The sequence below is a fragment of the Apodemus sylvaticus genome, chromosome 20 (assembly GCF_947179515.1).
Source record: "Apodemus sylvaticus chromosome 20, mApoSyl1.1, whole genome shotgun sequence".
Lineage (NCBI taxonomy): Eukaryota > Metazoa > Chordata > Mammalia > Rodentia > Muridae > Apodemus > Apodemus sylvaticus.
In genome coordinates, this window is record NC_067491.1 from 1935173 (window position 1) to 1955714 (window position 20542).

Here is a 20542-nt window from a genome sequence, read left to right on the forward strand (position 1 = left end):
GAGTGGAGGAGCGGCCAGGGGTTGGCCAAGAGCACGAGCCAACTCTGTGGGGAACGAAGGAGGTGCTGGGAAGAGGACCCAGAGGTCCCTGTCACAGGAGGCTGTGGTCTCCCAGGTGCGGTCACAGCCGCTGAGGGCACAGCAGTGCAGGGTTCCAGTGTGAGGTCAGCATTGGCACTCAGAGAGCTGCGGGGCAACAGCTCTGACAAATCACACGGGTTTTCTGGCTCGTCAGGCAGGGTCGTCAGGTGAAGGCAGTGTTCTGGAAGGTTCTGTGGGTCTCTGGGCTGGATTTCAGGTTAGGTTGGCAGTAGCCCCAGGACACTATGTAGAGACTAAGCTTTGATGTCCACTAAAGACTGACTGCGGCCTGGTTGGCCCCATGAACGGGAACTCTGCAGCCAGCCTCTCACTCACCACACCACGCCCCAGGCCTCCCAACCAAGCCTCAGCCCAGCCAGGGACAGAACAAGAGAGGCATACACTTCTTAGTCCATCCTTTGTTAAAACACTAGATCACAGCCACAGGGCAAGCGCTTGCACTGCAGCTGCCGCACGCCGTCACTTGGAGGGCCGTGTGATGATGCGCGTGGAGAAGTCGAACAGGTCCCGGTTGATCTTGCGCAGGCTACGCACCTCCTCCTCCAGCTCAAACACGCGCACGGGCAGCATCTGGCTGCCTAGCATGTTCTGCAGAGAAAGGGGCGTGTGGGTGGGGCGGCTCCTGCCTGTCCACCCAGGACCCGCCCACCGCCAGGTCTAGCCCCGCCCACCTTCTCCAGATAGCCGGACAAGACAGCCTGCAGCTGCTCCAGACGCTCCAGGTAGCTAGGCTCTTTGCCCTGTAAAGTGGCATGGTCACCCCCGCCGGCCCCGCCCTCAGAGGACCCAGGCTCCACCACAGGACCAGAGTCCAGGGCTGAGGGCCACGTGGGGCCTGTAACATCCAGGCCGAGAAGGTTGCAGAGCAGAAGGTAGATGGGCCAGTGCGCAGATCCAGCAGGGCACACAGTGGGACGGCAGGGGTGGGCGTGGCAGCTGAACTTCTTGGACACTAGGCCCCCCCCACCCTGTCTGCCACTTTCTGTGAAACAGCCTGCCTCTGTGGAGTGCCAGGAACCTAGCTCAGAGCCCCACAAGAGGCACTGAGTGGAAGCCCCTTCCTGGTGGGGTGTCACCTGACCTCAGGCCGCCCATCTACTCTTCAAAGAACCTCGGGACCTGGTCACTCTCTGGGAGCAACCCAAGTCACCTGAGCATGCGCGGGAGGCTGACACAGTGTGCCTTCAGAGCAGTACACTGTAGACACAGATGCCAGTGACCTGGGTGCTAATGTATGACCTGGGTAGCAAGGATTCAGAGGCAGTTAATGCAAGATGGGCACAGCACCGGCAGCAGGAGGAACTCTGGGGCGAGGAGCAGGGCGGCATCGAGCAGCAGCCCGGGGGTCCTACCTGCAGGTGCAGGCCTAGCTGCAGGCGCAGGCCTCCACCCTGGGCTTCATCTCCGTGCTCGGCACCCAGCAGGTGCTTGTTGAAGTGGGGCAGGGGCAGGCTGGGCCTGAATTCGGGGTTCAGCATGCTGGGCGGGGCTAGCATGATCGTCGCATTGGTCACTGGGCCTAAGGGACACATAACACAGCATCAGGGCCTGGTTGGCAGGACGGGGCCCTGCCTCGCACCCGTGGCTATGCTGGCCCCGTGCACACCTTTGAGGGTGACTGTGCGCAAGCACTGCTTGCTCCTCACATCCCACAGCCGCACTGACTCGTCGTGGGAGCCGGAGAGCAGGGCACTGCCGTCTGCCGACACCGACAGGCACGACACTTGGTTCCTGGGAGATGGGACAGGGGTTGGGCGCCTCACGGTGTGGGCACCGTCCTGACCCCACCTGGCTGAGGTGGGCACAGGGGTTGGGCGCCTCACGGTGTGGGCACCGTCCTGACCCCACCTGGCTGAGGTCACTACCTGTGTCCTTTGAAGACTTTCCCTGTGTTGTTCTGCTCGGGCTGGAAGCTGTGCTCTCTGAGTCCAGGCTGTGGGTAGACACAGGTCGTAAGTGGCTGTGATGTAATAAGGCACAGGGCTGTGGGCTCCCTCAGTCCCCGAGAGCCACTCACCCAGCTGCACAGGTCCACCTGGAAGATGGAGCCGTCGCTGCCTCCACAAAATATGTGGTGCTCAGCCAGGTCCATGGTCACAGCCGTGATGCCCGTGTCAAATAGGACAGACAGTAGCAGATCTCCCGAGGAGACGGCCCAGAGCTGTGGAGACGGGAAGCCCGGCACTGCGGACATCCAGGCACACAGCCAAGGCAGGGCCAGGAGGGTGGGGGCCCTGGTACCACCACGCCCATGCTGCCAGCCTCTGAACCCAGAAGGAATCCCAGGTACCCCATCTGCACCAGCCAGGTAACATGTCTCCAATCTTGACCTCAATCCCTGCACTCCTGGGCAGAGAAAAGGGGGTCTCTGAGTGCCGGGCCTGTCTAGTGTACACACCAAGTTCCAGGCAAGCTATGGTCACACAGTGAGACAGTCTCAAAAACAAGCAAAAAACTGTCTAAAGCTAGAAGATAAAAGAGGGCCAGGGCAAGGCTCAGGTGGAGCATTGGTCTAGCAGACGCAGGGCCTGGGCTCCATCTAACATTGTGCCAAGAACAAACAAACAACCCCAAACACTCAAGGACATCTGGCCACCGATGCGTGGACGAGTGGGAATTTCCAGCAGAGGCTGGACAGTCTATCTCTGGGTGTCCTTGGTCGGGCATAGGGATTATGGGCTGTCTGGAGCGCAGACAGCCAGGCACGGGGGAGGCCTCCCTCCCTCCTAGCTGAGATCAGTGGCTGCCAGGAATTCACGGGTCAGGTCAGGGAAGCTACCTTCACGGTCTGGTCCAGTGATGCGCTGGCCACCCGGGCCATGGGGCCTCCAAAGCCGCAGTGCAGATCTGTGATTGGGAGCGTGTGCTGGGACCAGACGTGTCTTGGGGCAAGGATCCTGGACGGGTCTGCCTGCAGCACACTGGGCACACAGCAGCAGTGAGACCATGTGGGGAGCCCCTGGCCTGTCTCCCCAGCCCCCAAGAATAGGATGCCCCAGTAGTCACTACATCCTGCCCTGAGGCCCCCATTGTCTTTCTTTCTTTCTCTCTCTCTCTCTCTCTCTTTCTTTCTTTTTCTTTTTTTTTTCTTTTTTCGAGACAGGGTTTCTCTGTGTAGCCCTGTCTGTCTGGAACTCACTTTGTAGACCAGGCTGGCCTCGAACTCAGAGATCCGCCTGCCTCTGCCTCCCAAGTGCTGGGATTAAAGGCGTGCGCCACCACGGCCTGGCTTCCCCATTGTCTTTCTGTGTAGATCTACAGGTCCTACCTGCAGAGGCTCCAGGCCAGCACCAGGCAGTCCTTGCCCGCGGAGACAAAATGGCTGCCATCCCCTGTAAACTTCAAGCATGACACATCCTGGTAGTGGCGGCTGAGGATGACCAGGAGGTTCCCGGTGGAGACCTGAGAGGGGGCAGGCACCCATGGTCAGGGCAACACAGACGACGCCAACCCATGGGATCCCGTCCACCTGTTCCAGGGCCACTGGTAGACAGAACCGCGAAGGCCGCAGCCCTCATCACTGCAGCCCTTGGCCAGCTCTGGCTGTGTCCTCAGCGTCTGATGACCCTACCTTGTCCCCAGAAAAGAGGCGCCTGCTGGCTCGGCATGTGAGGCTGTGATTCAGCACACAGAGGGGCAGTGGTGGCAGTGCCCCCACTGCTTGGGAGGCCGAGGCACATGTGCCCTGAGTTTTAAGTCAGCCTCAGCTACACGAGAACCTAGCAGGAGATAGAAAATCCAGCGAGCAACTGGGTCCCGGCAGGGTGAGAGCGAGGCTGCGGTCGCAGTGCCTGCACCAAGGCTGCTCAGACATTCTAGCCCGCAGCAGAGGGGGCAGGGCTGCAGGAGGGACAGTGCGCTGAGCCCAGGCCTGCACTGGGGAAAGGCTGGGCTACAGGCTGAGTTTCTGTTGGGTGTCTGGGCTAACTAAGGGTGGGGAAGGACAACATGGCTACCCACACACCCACACCTCAGAGAGTGCGGGCCACAACTGTCAGCAGAACCTTGGGCCCAACGGGCTTCCGGGTGCCACACAGATGCTGAGACTTATGGGTCCTCTGTGAGCCCCTCGCCCCAGAGAAAGGGGAAATTCCCTACCACCCTTAGCCCAAGAACCTGTGGACTGTGCATTGCCCCCTGGTGGCCACAGCTCAGAAATCCTTGGAGACACAGGGTAGACACAGGAGTCAGCCCTCAGTAAGAGGCACCGAGCTAGGCTTGGAGGCAGGAGTCAGCAAGAGTCAGCCTGGGAAGGAGAAACCTCAACCGAGAACCTGTGGGCCAGTGTGTGGAATTGTCGTGTGGATTAAACGTTTTACCTGGGCCCTCCACCTGTGGATGGGACCAGCCCTGGTAGTCCTGGGTTGCTTAAAAAAGTATGCTGGGTCTGGAGAGATAGTTCAGTGGTTAGAGCACTGGCTGTGCTTCTAGAAGACCTGTGTTTGATTCCCAGCACCCACAGGAGGCTCACATCCACCTGTAATTCCAGGGCCTCACACAACTCTGGCTTCCAAAGGGCACCAGACACACAATGCAGGCAAAACACTCATATACACATAATAAAAAAGAAAAAACAAGAAAAGCCCAAACAGGGCTGGGCAGTGGTGGCACATGTCTGTGATCCCAGCACTCTGGGAGGCAGAGGCAGGGAGATTTCTGAGTTCGAGGCCAGCCTGGTCTACAGAGTGATTTCCAGGACAGCTATGGCTACACAGAGAAACCCTGTCTCGAGGAAAAAAAAAAAGCCCAAACAACCTGCTTTAAAAGGCCGAGAGAGGCCAGGCAGCCCCAGCACTCCGGCAGCAGAGGCAGGTGGATCCCTGTGTTCAAGTCCAGCCTGGTCTACTGAGAGCCAAGGCTACACAGAGAAACCCTGTCTCCAAAAGACCAAACACAGAAGAGTTTACAGAGTAAAAGGCTGAGGCAGCAGCTGAGTAGGGCGTCCCCGCCCAGCGCTGGGGGCTGGCTGGCTGCACCCCAGCTGCACACGGGCAGGCACGGCCAGTACTGGGAGGTGGCACAGGAAGGTTGGGAGCTTAAGGTTTACAGAATGAGTTCAAGACCAGTCTGGGCCACATGAGACTCCATCTCAGAAAACAAAATCAAAGGTAAAGTGGTTGGCACTTAAGTGGGAAGACCCAGCTTCTGATCTGTAGAACCTCAACAGTCTCCAGGTAGATGTGAGCGCCCACGGCAGATGCCTGGCAGATGTGAGCGCCCACGGCAGCCTGAGAATTCCTGGGAACTCGGAACAACAGGATTCTGTTCCATACAAGATGGAAGGCAAGGACCGACAACCGGAGTTGTTCTATGCTGCCTCCATGTAAACACTACACACACAGCATGCACACGGTATAAGCACTCACACAGCACTCGCACAATGTAAACACTACACACACAGCATGCACACGGTATAAGCACCCACATAGCACTCGCACAATGTAAACACTACACACACAGCATGCACACGGTATAAGCACCCACACAGCACTCGCACAATGTAAACACTCACATACACGACATGCACACGCAGACACACAAAACACAAGAAAAGTCTCAGATGCAGGGTCCTTGGCACACAGTAGCACAACCCACATGGCCCCCTCCTGTGGGGCCGGGAATCCCTGGCTTTGGTTTTCCTCTCTGACCAAGCGGGTTTCAGAATTGTGGGCAGAGAATGGCATGGCAGCCCTGGGATGGTTGGAGGAGGACGGTGCCAGGAGGAGCAGACGTGGCTGAGCCCGCTCTGGGCTGCCGGCATCTCCCATCTGTAGACGGGCCAGGTCCGGACAGCCTGGAACCTTTAGTTCTCCAGGCTTACTCACTGTCAAGCTATCAACTTGTCCCAACCCAGAGCCAGGCAGCTGGGGCCAACAAAAGGCCGGAGACTGACCTCTGGCTCTGTGGGAAGCAGGGGGTTGGTTCCTTTTGTACCTGACTGTGAAACACAGGGGGATGGCTATCACTGGGCTTGTGATAGTATTATTTTATGTTTTTGAAAATGTATTTAATTCATTTTACATATCTAAGTACATTGTGATTGTCTTCCGACACCAAAAGAGGGCATTGGATATTATTACAGATGGTTGTGAGCCACCATGTGGTTGCTGGGAATTGAACTCAGGACCTCTAGAAGAGCAGTCAGTGCTCTTAACTGCTGAATCATCTCTCAGGCTCCCAATAGTTTTATTTAAAATTTCCTTGTAGGTCTAGGGGTACTCTCAGAGGCCAGATGAAGGTGCTCAATTCCCTGGAGCCACAGACAGTTGTGAGCTGCTGTGTGGGTGCTGGGAACTAAACCTACGTCCTCTGGCAGGAGCAGCCAATGTTCTTAGCTGCTGAGCCATCTCACATTCAATAAACAGTTTTTAAAAGTTCTGTGTTTTTCAGGTTTGCTTCCTTTATGAGTGTTTTGCCTGCACGGTCTCTGTGGACCAGGGGCATGCTTACTGAGGTCAAAAGAGATGTCAAGTTCTCTCGAACTGAAGTTATGGATGGCTGTGTGCCATCGTGTGGGTGCTGGCAACTGAACCCAGGTCCTCTGCAAGAGCAACTAGCAAGTGTTGTCACTCACAGGAGCATTTCTCTTTGCTGTTGACGGTGGATGTTAACTGACAAATTGACTTCCTGCCCTGATTTCCCTCAATATGAAAACAGCAAGTGTAACCAAATAAATACTTCCTTCCTCTGCACTGCTTTTGGTCACTGCCCCTTTCTAAGTTTCATTCTTGGCTGCTCACGACAGCGCTAGAGACACCAACCGGCTGAGCACTGTGTCACGAATGAGGACCCTAGATATGGTCCCATGTTTTGGTTTCAGAAGTCATGGGTAAGATCTCCAAGACCACCTGCCCACCTCAGGTAAAACTGGACACAAACCAGTTTTTCTCTCTAGCATTTCCAAGTGACACATACATGTGACATACATGTGACAAGCCGCTCTCACCTCCCACAGGTAGATGCTCTCTGCAACTCCTACCAGGACATACAAGCCGTTAGGTGCCGTGGTCAGACAGGTGACAGGCCCAGGACACATGATTTTCTGTTGGAGCTGGTCCTAGGGACACAGAACACAAGACAAACTATGTGAGTATTAGGACGGAGGCAACGGGAGGTAAAAGTTTTAAGTGCGGAGAGCAAGAGAGAGTGGTTTGGGAGCCTGGCGTGGTGGCGCACGCCTGTAATCCCAGAACTTGGAGGCAGAGGCAGGCGGAGTTCTAATTAGGTTCGAGGTCAGCCTGGTCTACAGAGTGAGTTCCAGGACAGCCAGGGCTACACGGAGAAACCCTGTCTCGAAAATGAAAAAAAAAAAAGCAAAAGAGAATGGTTTGGAGAGATAGGTTGCCTAAGTGAGGGGTTGGTGGTGTGGCTTGGGGCTAGAACCTCTGCCTAGAACCCTCCAGTGAAGGGCAGGGTGGGGGCTCTGTAGTAGGGATCCTACCGGACAAGAAGGAAGCTCTGTGTTCCAGAAACCTAAGAACCAATAAGCCCCCAGGCCTCAGTCCTGATAGTGAAGATCCGCGACCCTTTACGAGGGTAATAATGCACAAGCCGTCAGTCTGTCTCTTCCTGTGGCTCTTCAGGATCTCTGATCTGCCATGCCGTCCAAAAGCATGACTTCTAACGGACCCCATTTCCCCTTCTGCATCAAAATTAGCGCCCCTAAACACTACAAGTGTGCAAAAGCTGATTCGCTATAGATTTTCATCTGAGCGTGCGCGCAGAATTCTCAGGGCGCCTGAGCGCCAAACACCTGGAGAAAAACCCTCGCCCTCCGAGTACGCCCGTATCACGCAGCCACCCCAGGATCGCCGGAACCCTAGTCCTGGCGCGCCCCAGCTCTCTCGGCTGCCCCGCGGACGCTGAGGCCCGCACCTTGCGCTGCAGCTCCCAAGCGCAGATGTAGTTCTTGCCCTGCTGCGCCGCCAGCAGGTACTCGCCATTGAGTAGCGCCAGGCCTCGCGGCCCCGCTAGGCCGCCTCGGTAGGTGAGCAGGTTGGCGCCCGAATGAAGCTCCCACACCACGCAGCTCCATTGCTGCGCCGCGGAGTCTGTACACACCACCACTTCCATGGGCGCCGCCATCTTGCTCTGCCAGCCCCGCCCCCGAATCCCATCATCCTTAGCGAGACTGTCAAGATGGCTCCTGGCCGACTGGAACGGCCTTAGCGCCTCCTAGCGACCGAACTGGAAAGTTTACGCATGCGCAGTAGCTTCACCGGGCCGAGAAGGCGGAGTTGATTGTCTGACTCTTACTAGCTCCGGGAGGCACTTTAGGGCCGGGCTACCATGCACATGCGTACAAAGTTCAGTTCGCTGCTCTGGGGCGCAGCTAGCCGCCGCTTGTAGAGCAGCGTTGAGGGGGTGGGGGCCGCACGACCTGCACATGCGTACAAGCCAATGCGCGAGCGGCACAGTGTTAGACCGCGCCACGCAGGTTAGAACACCCGCGAGCTTCTTCGGGGGCGGGGAGGGGCGGGGCGGGGCGGGGCTGGGTGGGCGGGGCGGGGATGGAGGGGGGAGGAGGGGGGACTGGATTCCTGCACGTGAGTGCGTAGACGCCTGGGGGCCCTGACCCGGCAGCACACGAGTGCCATTTTCTCTGTTTAGCTGAAGATGCTCTTGCTACCTGTTTGCTGGGTTTCTCTGTTTTTCTTTTCTTCTTCCTGTTTTTATTCGAGACAGTGTTTCTCCATGAGCCTCCACCGCCGGCGAGCTTAGTTTTCACTGGATAGTTTGTGCTAGATGTTTTGACTCAAATGATCTAAACCTTTTTTTTTTTTAAAGATTTATTTATTTATTTATTTATTATATGTAAGTACACTGTAGCTGTCTTCAGACACACCAGAAGTGGGTGCCAGATTTCATTAAGGATGGTTGTGAGCCACCATGTGGTTGCTGGGATTTGAACTCAGGACCTCTGGAAGAGCAGTCAGTGCTCTTAACCTCTGAGCCATCTCTCCAGCCCCCTGATCTAAACTTTTTATTAGAGTGTTTTGTTTTCTACTTGAGCCACTCTGGCCCTCGAACTCGTGGCAATCAATCCTCCTGCCTAAGCGTTTTTGCGTGCTGAGATGACACACCTTGTGTAACCATGGCCGGCTTTTTCTTCTCTTTTTGTTATATTTTGTTTTGGGGGGTGGGGGACAGGGTTTCTCTGTGTAGCCCTGGCTGTCCTGGAACTCACTCTGTAGACCAGGCTGGCCTCCAACTCAGAAATCCTCCTGCCTCTGCCTCCCAGAGTGCTGGGATTAAAGGCGCGTGCCACCACCACCGCCCGGCTCTGGTTTACTTTTTTTTTTTTTTTCTGGTTTACTTCTTAAACTTTGTTTTACAGCAAAACTATAAACCACTGACCTTTATACTTCAGACCAAATGAAGTTACTTACTGCATGTAAAACCAGGCTACGTACTCACCAAGGACAATACATCTGGTGATTAAACTCTTACCAATTGACCCACGTCCTTTATCGATTTGCCTCCTCTTTGGCCTTTCCTCTTTCGAGTCATAAATTTCAAATTTGTATTTGGTTCACACAGTGTAGACCTAAAAAGTCAATCTCTAGCCAAGCAACCTTTAGCCTCGGGTCAGTGCTGCTGGTCACAGGCCAGGTCTAAAAGCACGTGTCTTCTGTCCATGTGCTGTGTGCATGCAAGTGTGGAGTCCTGCGGCCAGGAATGTAGCCGGCGGGGCGCGGCGCCTGCAGGGCAGCGGGGCCGGATGCACCGTGCGATGCGAGCTGGGACTAAGCTGTGGGGTCTGCGAGGGGAGCAAGGTTGCAGGCCCGGCGCAAACATTGGACGCAGCGACCCCGCCACCCCGCGACCTCAGGCCAGAGAGGAAACGAGTTGGAGTGAGGCGTGACACTCAATGTGGCCACAAGGTGGCAGGCGTGAGCTGCGGGCACAGGGAGGCAACGCTTTGAGCAAGAAACTCTCGGGAATATGGTGCTGTCCTGGGCAGGATGGCGGGTGTGGAGCTAGCTGCACTTGAGGATGTTGGAGGGGACAACGGTCTGTGTGTTCCTTCACTATGCGAGAGAGGGGATTCGTAGCCCGTGATTTAAGCTCAGGTTGTTCTTATGCCTGCCCTGACTTCCTAAGAGCTGGGATGCTAAAGTGTGAATAAGAAGAGAAATGGAAAGTGGTGGAGTTGGCTCAGCGGGGTACCTGGGTTCAGCCCCCAGCACCCACTGCAGGGTAGTTCACAATCACCTGTAACTCCAGCTCCAGGGATCCAACGCCTTTGGCACTCAGAAGGACCGGCATGCAAGTGAACCTGCCCCACATACATGTTTAATAATAAAACAAAAACCAGGCAGGGCGGTGGTGGCGCACGCCTGTAATCCCAGCACTTGGGAGGCAGAGGCAGGCGGATCTCTGAGTTCAAGGCCAGCCTGGTCTACAGAATGAGTTCCAGGACAGCCAGGGCTATGCAGAGAAACACTGTCTCGAAAAACCAACCAACTAACAAACAAACAAACAAAAAACCCAGGAGACCTTGGCTCAGAAAGAGAATGGGGGTAGAGGAGTTGTAGAGGGTTGTCTGAGCCGCATGAAGCCCTGGACGGGGGCTCACCCTCAGCCTCCCAGAGCACAGGCTTGGGTGCCTTGGGCTCACTGCAAACACTGGGATGAGGAGTCTGAGGTCATTCTGGGCTACTTGGTGCATTTGAAGCTAGCCTGGACACATGAGACCCCATGTCAGAATTTAAATCAATAAGAAATAAGAAAAAGAAAGATGGGCTGGAGAGTTGGCTCAGTGGTTAAGAGCACTGACTGCTCTTCCAAAGGTCCTGAGTTCAAATCCCAGCAACCACATGGTGGCTCACAAACATCTGTAACGAGATCTGATGCCCTCTTCTGGGGTGTCTGAAGAACAGCTCCAGTGCACTTACAAATGAATAGATCTTTTAAGAAAGAAAAGAAAGGGGGTAATCTTGACAGCCCGGGTCAGGTCCTCAGCACAGGTGCGGTATGTATGACAAAGGCCCACTTGGGGGATTGAACTTGGGTGCCAAGTTCCTCTTGTCAGGTCTGAGTGGTGGGTGAGGCCCTTGTAGGAATCCAGACCTCTGGTTCCTTGTCCCCACCCCCACCCCGCCCACCCTGTGGCTGTTCATGGGCTTCAGGCCCCAGGGACGGACGGACGTCCTTATCTGAACTGACGTTTTCTCAGACTCCATTCTAGGGGCTGGGCAGGGACAGAGCCTGCTGGCAGCAGCTGGGACAGGCTCCCCTGCAGCAGGCCAGCCCTTGAGGCTTGGCCACGTTCCTTCCCTGGGGGTGGGTGGCCGGGCGGACTCTTGAGGTTAGAGGTCAGCCCGCCCCCAGCCCGGCCCCTGGAATGAAGACTGTCCAGTTGTGTCTGCCATGGCTGTAAGAACAAAAGCCACACTTGGGCGTTTGAGACCACCCAGTGCCAGACCTCTGAGAAAATGGAGAGAACAACAAATGATTGGGGGGGAGCCACATCGGGGAAACTGAGGCACAGACATACTTATTCCCCATACAGTAGCCCCAAGGTCTCCATTCTGTCAGTGCCTACCCATCTCCCCTGTGGAATCCATGGGGACTCTTCAGGGAGAAAGGATGACAGTGGATCTGCCCCCCAGGAGGAGGGAGGCACAACTGACTTCCCTGGAATTTTGTTCAGTGGGTCAGAGTAGTTTTGTGGATCACTGGACGGAATGCGTTGCAGGGGCTCTGAGGCCGTGCAGCCTCTCCGATGATGCTCTTTAGCCAAGGAGAGGGAACAGCAGGAGCGGCCAGGCTTCCCCTAGAGAGGCCTTTAAAAATAAATAACAACCCGGGCGGTGGTGGCGCACGCCTGTAATCCCAGCACTTGGGAGGCAGAGGCAGGCGGATTTCTGAGTTCGAGGCCAGCCTGGTCTACAGAGTGAGTTCCAGGACAGCCAGGGCTACACAGAGAAACCCTGTCTCAAAAAACCAAAAATAAATAAATAAATAACAAGCAAATAAATAAATGGCTGGCCCTTAACCCCCCAGCCCCCATCGGGTGTCAGGGGCAGGTGGATGACATTCTTCCTCAGGAACAGGGTATAAAATGCTGGTCTCAGGGGCTGGTAGGAGCCAGCCAGCAGCAGGTTTCCTCAATTCTATCAGCAATCTGGGGAGGGGCTAGCCTTGGTCAGAGCAGGCAGGATGAGCAGCAGGTGGGCAAGGTTGTCCAGGCTGTCCACCTGGCCTCACCTGCCTTGAGTCATGCTGTCTCCCGAGTCCCCTGGGTGAGATCACTTCCGGTCAAGGTGTGCCCAGGGACCCTCTCCCTGGTGCCCACTGGGGCGGGCACACCACAGCTGGAAGTCGAACTGGGTGTGGTAACACACACCTTCCATCCCAGTTCTCTGGAGGCTGAGGCAGGGGTGCCCTGAGCCTGAGGGCAGGAGCCATGGTCCCGGGCTGAGCCCTGGGGAGTTAGTTGGCTTCAGAGGACACCACCTGGGGCATGGGGGTGGGGAGGGAGAAAGAGGTGTGAGTGTCACATGTAATTAGCCCAGGGGACAAAGATGGGATGTTGTCTCAGGGTGAGCTCAGGGACAGAAAGGAATGGTTCACAGGTGGGAGGCAGACGGGAGGGCATACAGGGGCACAGCCTGTGCAAAGGTCCTGAGGCAGGCCAGGCATGTTGTTCACACCTTTGATTCCAGTTCCTGGGAGGCAGAGGCATGCTGAGCTCTGTACTTTGAGTTCCAGACCAGCCAGGAATTTGTAGTGAGACTCCATCCCGGAAGAATACTGTCCCAAAACATATTGTATGAAATTCTCAGTAACGTTATTTGGCTGTTTTTTGTTTTTTTGGGTTTTGGGGTTTTTTTTGTTTTTTGTTTTTTGTTTTTGTTTTTGTTTTTGTTTTTTTTTTTTTTGAGACAGGGTTTCTCTGTGTAGCCCTGGCTGTCCTGGAACTCACTCTGTAGACCAGGCTGGCCTCGAACGAACTCAAAAATCCACCTGCCTCTGCCTCCCAAGCGCTGGGATTAAAGGCGTGCACCACCACCACCCAGCTATTTTTATTTTCTTTCTTTCTTTTTTTTTTGTATGTATACGAGTACACTGTACCTGTCCTCAGACACACCAGAAGAGGGCAGCAGATCCCATTACAGATAGTTGTGAGCCACCGTGTGGTTGCTGGGAATTAACCTCAGGACCTCTGGAAGGGCAGCCATTGCTCCTAACCACTGAGTCAGCTCTCCAGCCCCTTCAGTTTTATTTTTATTTCTTGAATTGACCTAAAGTTCTTCCATCCTGCTTTGTTATAGTTCTGAAGTCTGACCGGAGAGGAACAGCATTAGGTTTGTAGTGCTGCACTGTGGGTTTCTCCTCTTTCCACCGTCTGTCATCCTTCCTTCATTCCTTCTTCTTCTTTCTTTTTTCTTTTCTCTTTTTTCTCTTCTCTTCGCTTTTCTTTCTTTTTCTTTTCCGAGACAGGGTTTCTCTGTGTAGCCCCGGCTGTCCTGGAACTCACTCTGTAGACCAGGCTGGCCTTGAACTCAGAAACTGCCTGCCTCTGCCTCCCAAGTGTTGGGATTACAGGCCTGGCCGCTGCCACCACCACCACCATTGCCTGGCTTCTTTGTTTTTCTTTTAAGCAAGAAAGGAAATAGTAGCTAGACAGGAAACCCGCCCTCTCCACGATCTGAGTTCACTCCCTGAGACCGGCAGGGTGGAAGAACCAAATTCCACAGCTTGTCCTCCCACATCCACGTGGCAACCTCCCACACAGCACCCACACACACAGCACCCACACACACAGCACCCACACACACAGCACCCCCTGCACAGCACCCACACACAGCACCCACACACACAGCACCCACACACGGCACCCACACACGGCACCCACACACGGCACCCACACACGGCACCCACACACGGTACCCACACACAGCACCCACACACAGCACCCACACCCACACAGCACCCACACACGGCACCCACACACACAGCACCCCCTGCATAGCACCCACACACAGCACCCACACACACAGCACCCACACACAGCACCCACACACGGCACCCACACACGGCACCCACACACGGCACCCACACACAGCACAGCACCCACACCCACACAGCACCCACACACGGCACCCACACACACAGCACCCCCTGCACAGCACCCACACCCACACAGCACCCCCCCCCAGCACCCCGCCCACCCGATCATGAAGTGAGGAGGTGGAGCCATCTGCACACAGCTTCCAAAGTGTCGCCAGCCATTCCTGTCCCCAGCGTCCCAGCCATCTTGTGGGGTCCCCTCCACACACCAAACAAACAAAACCAAAAAAGCCACTCTTTCACAGAAGTGTCTCAACTCTTTAATCTCACTCATTTCCAGGGTTACAATCCCGTTAAATATTTCTGAGGTTTAAATACAATCCACAATAAGGTCATAAAATGTAAACTTTCAGTTTTGTTTTGTTTTTTTTAATTTCAAAAATCACATCTTTTCCCCCATTGTTGTCTGAGTTTTCCTGTTAACAGCTGAATTTGCCTGAATATTCCGCACAGCTGTGACCATTGTAGGCCACAGGCCGCAGCCTGGGCGGGAACTGACCACAAAGGCCTGATCAGAGGTAGAAAACAGTTTTTTTGTTTCTTTTTTTTTTCCTTTTTATTTTTTTAATTTAAATGTTTTAAAATCCACTTATTTATTTTTTTTCATTTTACCTGAGTTTGTGTGCGATTCCCAGGCTGTCGGATGAGCCCCTCCCACCCACCCCTGAGAAACTGAAAAGTTCCCATGATCCTAACAAAACAGCTCAGCTCACAGTTGCTCAGAAGGAAAAATAAAATCCACACAAGCCAAAATCATGTGGGGGTGGGGAAAAAACAAAGTATGTAAAAATGATTAAAATGAAAAGAAAAAAAAAAAACCCAACAGACTGTACAGATATATAACCCTCAGAAAACATAAACTCAGCTGTTCCCAAGCCCCATCCCTACCCACCCACTGCAACCAGACAGACAGACAGACAGACGGCCTGGTGGCCAGCATAAGGGCGACCAGGAAGGTTCTAGAAGCAGCCTGTGCCTGCCCTTCCACCCTTTGCCCTGAGTTTGGGTGTCTCACCTGTCCCACGCCAAGCCCTAAGGTACGAGGTGGACAGTGACAACCCCAGCTCTGTCCCCACTCCAGTCTGCATGGCTGACAACTGACCCCATACCAAGGCCTGACGGGGTAACTGAGGCACAGACAGGACCTTGGAGGGCTGCTGAGGATGTCCAGCAGAGGGCATCCCCCACCACGATCGTGGGCGTGGTCCCCTGAGTTAGGATCTGGCGCTTTCCGGCCACACAGAGCCCAAGATACAAGTGGACACAGGACACCGAGTGCCCACCGTGAGCATTGAGAAGGTGACCGGACAAGTGGGTGACCTGGGTACATTTTTCTTTTTGGCATCAAAAGACCTGAGGTAGAAAGAAACTTGCCTTGGGCGTGCCCACCAAGGCGACCCCCTCAGACGGACCCCACTAGGGACACGGAGGCTGGCTGTTATATCCCTGAGTCAGTTACCCATGGAAGCAGACTTTGGACAGGGTCGTCGGAAGGGACAAGGACCCCCTCGACACCCGTGACCAGGAATGATTGTGCGGCTAAGACAGAGGCCCCAAAATGGGGCAGGCAGAAGCTTCCAGAAGGAAACGTTGAGATCCCCCTCCCCTCCAAATAGGCAGCACCACTCCTGGAAGGACGGAAGGGGTGTTGACAACCTGAGACGGAGGAAAAAGAGGGTCTGGTCCCCACAGCATGGACTCAGTGTTCACGACCGCTGGGCTGAGGAACAAGCGGGCCCCAGCTCCCAGCTTGCTCCCAGAGAGCCCAGCACTGCCCATGGAGGAGTGGAGACCAGGCCGGGGCCAGGCCGGGCTCCTCGGTCCAGCAGAGAGGGCGTATGTGGCTCCAGCCAAAACGAAATCAAAGTGGTTTTTTTTTGTTGTTTTTGTTTTTTGTTTTTGACAGGGTCTCACTGTGTAGCCCTGGGTAGCTTGGAACTAACGGTAAGACAGGCTGGCCACTCAGAGAGCGCTGGGATTACAGGTATACGCCACTGCCCTGGCCTTGCCCCACTTCGCTGGAGATGGGGTTTCAAGTGGCTCAGGCCAGCCACAGCCTCCCTATGTAGCCAAAGATGACCCTGAACTCTCTCCATCCCCCTGCCTCATCCCAAGAGCTGGGATGACAGGCATGTGCCACTGTGTCCAGTTTGGCTGGACTATGGGAGAGATAGCTGGGTCTTTCCCGGTTGACTACTGCCACCGTCAGATGCTGTCCCAGCAAGGGGACTGAAAGGCGAGGAGGGAGGCAGGACGCAGGAGGCCGCGACTCAAGCCCAGATCCTTGCCTGAGCTAGGCCTGTTGGTTGCCTCTGCCTCTCGAAAGCGACCCATCCGGGCAACGAGGATCTGACACCTCTGTCCCTGAGACTCACGAGGCCACTGCCTTCTGTGGCTCCCCCACCCATCTCTAGAACGTTCTGTGTCCTGGGTAAGCAATCCAGGTTCTCCAATGATGGAGCTACTGGGCAGGGCCAGTCTGACAGAACTGAGGAAACTGCTGAGAGCCAGCATCTCCTAGCTGAGCCGGGGTCACCGCAGGACACGCAGGGGGTCTGGGGTGACGGGTGGGGACCGGCCATGGCTGGTGTTTTGCTTAAATTTTTTTAAAAGTCTTGTTTCCCTGAATAAACACAAAATATATAGATATACAGATAGATTCTTCCTAAGATCCAATCCCTGCCCTCAAGAATAAAATAGAATATTTACAAAATCAGAAACCCCAAAACCTTTTTTTTTTGTTAAAAAAAAAATGCGTCCTGAATGCGGAGATCTTGTTTTTAAGAAGAAAAGAAAAATTCATAGCTTCCAAGGTTGGTCCCAAAAGGAACCATGGTTAAAAACCAAGGAAAGAGAGAGAGAGAGAGAAAGAGAAAGAGAGAGAGAAAAACAAAAACAAAAACAAAACAAAACAAAAAAATGTGAACACACAGTGCCGGGATTCATGAGGTAAATAGACGTGCCTGGACGGGGCTGGTCAAGCCGTGCCCCATGGAAGCCTCTGGAAAGGTGGCCTCCTTCAGCTTTGAGGTTGGTCAAATCCATTTCTCGGAGTCTCTGAAACCTGAGAGATTCAAGTGTTCTTTGCTTTGCCCTGATTTATTAAATCTGTTTCTCCATCTATCTATCTTTCTATATATGTATATATTTATATATATATTTTTCTCTCTCTCTCTCCTTTTTGGCGTCAGTGTGGCTCCTTGGGAATCTGCCCGCGGCCCACTGGGATTCTTCTGACGTCCCAGGTCCCCCTGTGTGGCCGTGTGGTCTCTGCGACAGGTGGGCAGCCATGCAACTTGGTTTCCTTTAAGGCAAGGAGTTATTTGAGGTAGAAGACACGGTGGGCGGAGACACCCCCGCCAGCCCCACCTGGCCACCGCCTCCGCCAGTGCTGCCGCTGCCGGCTCCTGTCCGGCTACCCATGGTGTTGCTGGGACCGACGCCGCTGATGCCACCTTTGCTGGGCGCAGAAGGCGGTGTGGGAGGTGGCGGCTGCGCGAACAGCACCCCTGGGACAGAGACAAGGGGAGGGACGTGTCACGGGGCTGGGCTTCTCAGGGGCAACAAACAGGCCTGTGATCCCAACAACCCAGGAAGCTGAAGCAGGGGGATCGCTGGCGTGGTGCCAACGCAAGATACAGAGGGTATTCAGGACCAGCCGGAGTGCACCGTGCACCGGCAGGACCCGTCTGCCAGCCAGCTGAGCCAAATGAGTCAGCTGGCAAGACGGCTCAGTGGGCAGCGCCAAGCTGATGCCCCGAGCTGGATCACCAGGACCCAGGTTGGAAAAAGGAAACAGACTCCCACGAGTGGTCCTCTGGCCTCTGCCCAGGCCCTCCCCGCAGCTCCGAGATAAAGCTGAGAATGACTCTTCCTCCCGGGTCGTGGGGTTGGCGGGAGGGAGCCTGGTCTTACCTGTGTACACAATGCCGTTCATCTCCACTGACATGCTAATACTGTTGCTGCCGTTGGCACAGGTGAGATTCACGGCGGAATCCTGGCGGCTTTCAGAGGCTGTGGGGGCAAGACATCCGCCATGCAGTCAGAGGGCCACCTCCTCTATAAGGCCTTTTTTTTGCTTATGGTTTTTCGAGACAGGGTTTCTCTGTGTAGCCCTGGCTGTCCTGGAACTCACTCTAGACCAGGCTGGCCTCGAACTCAGAAATCTGCCTGCCTCTGTCTCCCAAGTGCTGGGATTACAGGCGTGCGCCACCACCACCAGGCTTATAAGGCCTTTCCAAAGTTTCTGCTGGCGTTATATTCATTTGTTACTTATTTTTGTGACCAGGCATTACAATGTAGCTCACGCTAGCCCTGGACTCACTCACCATCTCCCTGGTTCAGCTGTAGCGCGACCCCCACCCCCAGGACCATGGGACGCAGATTCTGATCAATGTCACCATCTCCTTGGGGCTTGCAGTTGTGGACTGAGAGTCTCACAGGACCGCGCTAGCCCCAGACACCCGACCTCCTCCCAGCTCTGCAGCCTGCCGAGCACGCGGGAATGTGCCCCCCCCCCCCCCCCCCCGGCCGCAGTACCCTGGCTGTTGATCCGGATGTTCATGGGGAGCTGGGCCGTCATGGCCAGGAAGCTCTGCTGCACGGCGCGCTGCATGAGGCGCTGCTGCTCCTCCGCGGCCAGGGCCATCTTCTTTTCCGGAGGCTCCGTGGATTCCAGCTTCTCCCGGAGCTGCTCCAGGGCGGCGGCCTGGGCCGCGACTGCGGCCTGCGCTGCGGCAGCTTGCACGGCTGCGGCCTGGGCTGCTACGACAGGGTGGCCTGCCAGAGACACGGGGAGGCGGCCTGGGACAGTGATGGGGATAGCCGAGTCTTCCTCTAGACGGACAGACAGAAGGGCGGTGGTCAGGGGGGACCTGGGGCGGAGCTGGCTTTGCTGCCACCGAGGTGTGCAGAAACACACTCCAAGCAGGTTTTGTTTAGTTTTTTGTTGTTGTTGTTTTTGTTTTTTGAGAATCTCATGTAGCACAGGCTGGCCTCAAACTCACTTTTGTAGCTAAGGATGAGTCTGAACTACTGACACGCCTCCCAAGTGCTGGGGTGACAGATAACCAGCGTGCACCACCACACACCTTGCTTATGTGGTGTCAGCATGGCACCCGGGGCACACAAGGCAAGACTCTACCCACTGAGCCACCCTGCCTCGGCATTAAGTATGTGTTGGGAAGAATTCGGTGCCTCTGCAGACAAGACTGTCTACACCGCTGGGAACTTCCTCACTGAGAACGCGCGGACCTGCGCTTTGCGCTCGCTAGGGACTTCGTGCCCAGGATACTTCCCAACGACTTCACAAAACCCGGGCACCTTCCCACAGGATCCACAGCCAAGTTCAGAAAAGATTAAGGAGCTGCTCAGGGGCACCCAGAGTTCGACACCGCAGGGTGGCTCCAGGGTCAAAGGGTCATAACATGTCTGCAGGGTCTGGTGTGTGTGTGTCAAAGGTCTCCGCAGGAGAAGGAAACAGAAGTGACACGTTAGTCATATTTGCCACACACCAGAGACCAGGGCTGTGACTGATCAGCACTGCTGGGTTTAGAAAGGGGTTCAAGGCTCAGCTAATGATGTCCGCCCTACTGCAGCCTAAAAACCAGAACTCAATCATAATGTAGTCCGCAACCAGAAGCTAGGCGGGCCATACACGGGGCCTGTCTGTCTTGGCACAGAGCTCGGGAAGGAAGGCTGCCTGATTGCTGACGTCTTTCTGCTGTAGACAGAGGATTGAAGAGCAGAATTTGACTAATAATGTCTGCCCCGGAACAGGCGGGGATAGAGGGGATTCTCTCATACTAACTTGGGTTTGTCATGGATACCCAGAGAAATAAAACGACAGCCTCCTCCCTCACATGATTCACCTTTCTTGATCTTGGGCGCTGGGGTGATGGAGCTGCCATTGGTGCTGGCGGCAAGGCTCAAGGAAGTCACCGGGAGTTTGGGTGAGGACAGCATGCTGTGGGCGCCACTGGGCGAGTAAGCAAAAAGCGAGCCCCCGAAACTCTGGCGCCTGCCCTCCCGGCGATTGCTGTCTATGGCCGCCTGGAGCTCGTTGGGGCTGCTCAGGCCTCGCCGCTCACACTCATAGGGGTAGAGATACTTCATGTACCTGCGGACAGGACAGGGAGACAAGATGTCACTGAGACAACCAGGGCAGTGTCACCCTGCCTCCAGCTCAGGGCAGTGATGCATTCTCAGGAGAGAGTAGAGGGATATCTCAGAACACAGGGTATGGGCTATCTCAGGTCAGAAGTGATGTGCTGTCTGAGGAGGAGGTGTGGGCTGTCTGAGGAGGAGGTGTGGGCTGTCTGAGGAGGAGGTGTGGGCTGTCTGAGGAGGAGGTGTGGGCTGT

General features: G+C 55.1%; 2 protein-coding genes across 6 annotated transcripts in view; both read right to left on the bottom strand.

Moving 5' to 3' along the window:
• Positions 1-480: 480 nt before the first annotated feature.
• On the bottom strand, positions 481-8224 carry Wdr18 (WD repeat domain 18). The gene is made up of 10 exons (XM_052165555.1): positions 7978-8224; positions 7049-7159; positions 3371-3504; positions 2882-3023; positions 2120-2263; positions 1968-2035; positions 1709-1833; positions 1455-1621; positions 774-842; positions 481-690 (listed from the first exon to the last, which is right to left on the bottom strand). Exons 1-10 carry the CDS (start codon positions 8185-8187, stop codon positions 562-564), a joined length of 1299 nt encoding a protein of 432 aa, XP_052021515.1. The 5' UTR covers positions 8188-8224; the 3' UTR covers positions 481-561.
• Positions 8225-14425: 6201 nt separating this feature from the next.
• The window catches only part of Arid3a (AT-rich interaction domain 3A), a 28312-nt gene continuing 22195 nt past the window's right edge, over positions 14426-20542 (bottom strand). For all 5 annotated transcript variants that reach the window (XM_052165844.1, XM_052165846.1, XM_052165843.1 and 2 more), the window contains 4 exons: positions 20052-20299; positions 18721-19017; positions 18097-18195; positions 14426-17690 (listed from right to left, as the gene is read on the bottom strand). In XM_052165844.1, the coding sequence (XP_052021804.1) occupies positions 17488-17690; positions 18097-18195; positions 18721-19017; positions 20052-20299 (847 nt within the window). In that variant the 3' untranslated portion in view covers positions 14426-17487. The remainder of the gene's footprint in view (positions 17691-18096; positions 18196-18720; positions 19018-20051; positions 20300-20542) is intronic.

What these genes read in the sequence shown, in the direction of transcription:
- Wdr18 (XM_052165555.1), bottom strand. Translation starts at nt 8,187, where the DNA reads ATGGCGGCGCCCATGGAAGTGGTGGTGTGTACAGACTCCGCGGCGCAG. An exon ending in AAAGTCTTCAAAGGACACAG is followed by an intron (nt 1,834 to 1,967) that starts GTAGTGACCTCA and finishes CCCATCTCCCAG; the next exon opens with GAACCAAGTGTCGTGCCTGT. An exon ending in GCGCACAGTCACCCTCAAAG is followed by an intron (nt 1,622 to 1,708) that starts GTGTGCACGGGG and finishes TGTGTCCCTTAG; the next exon opens with GCCCAGTGACCAATGCGACG.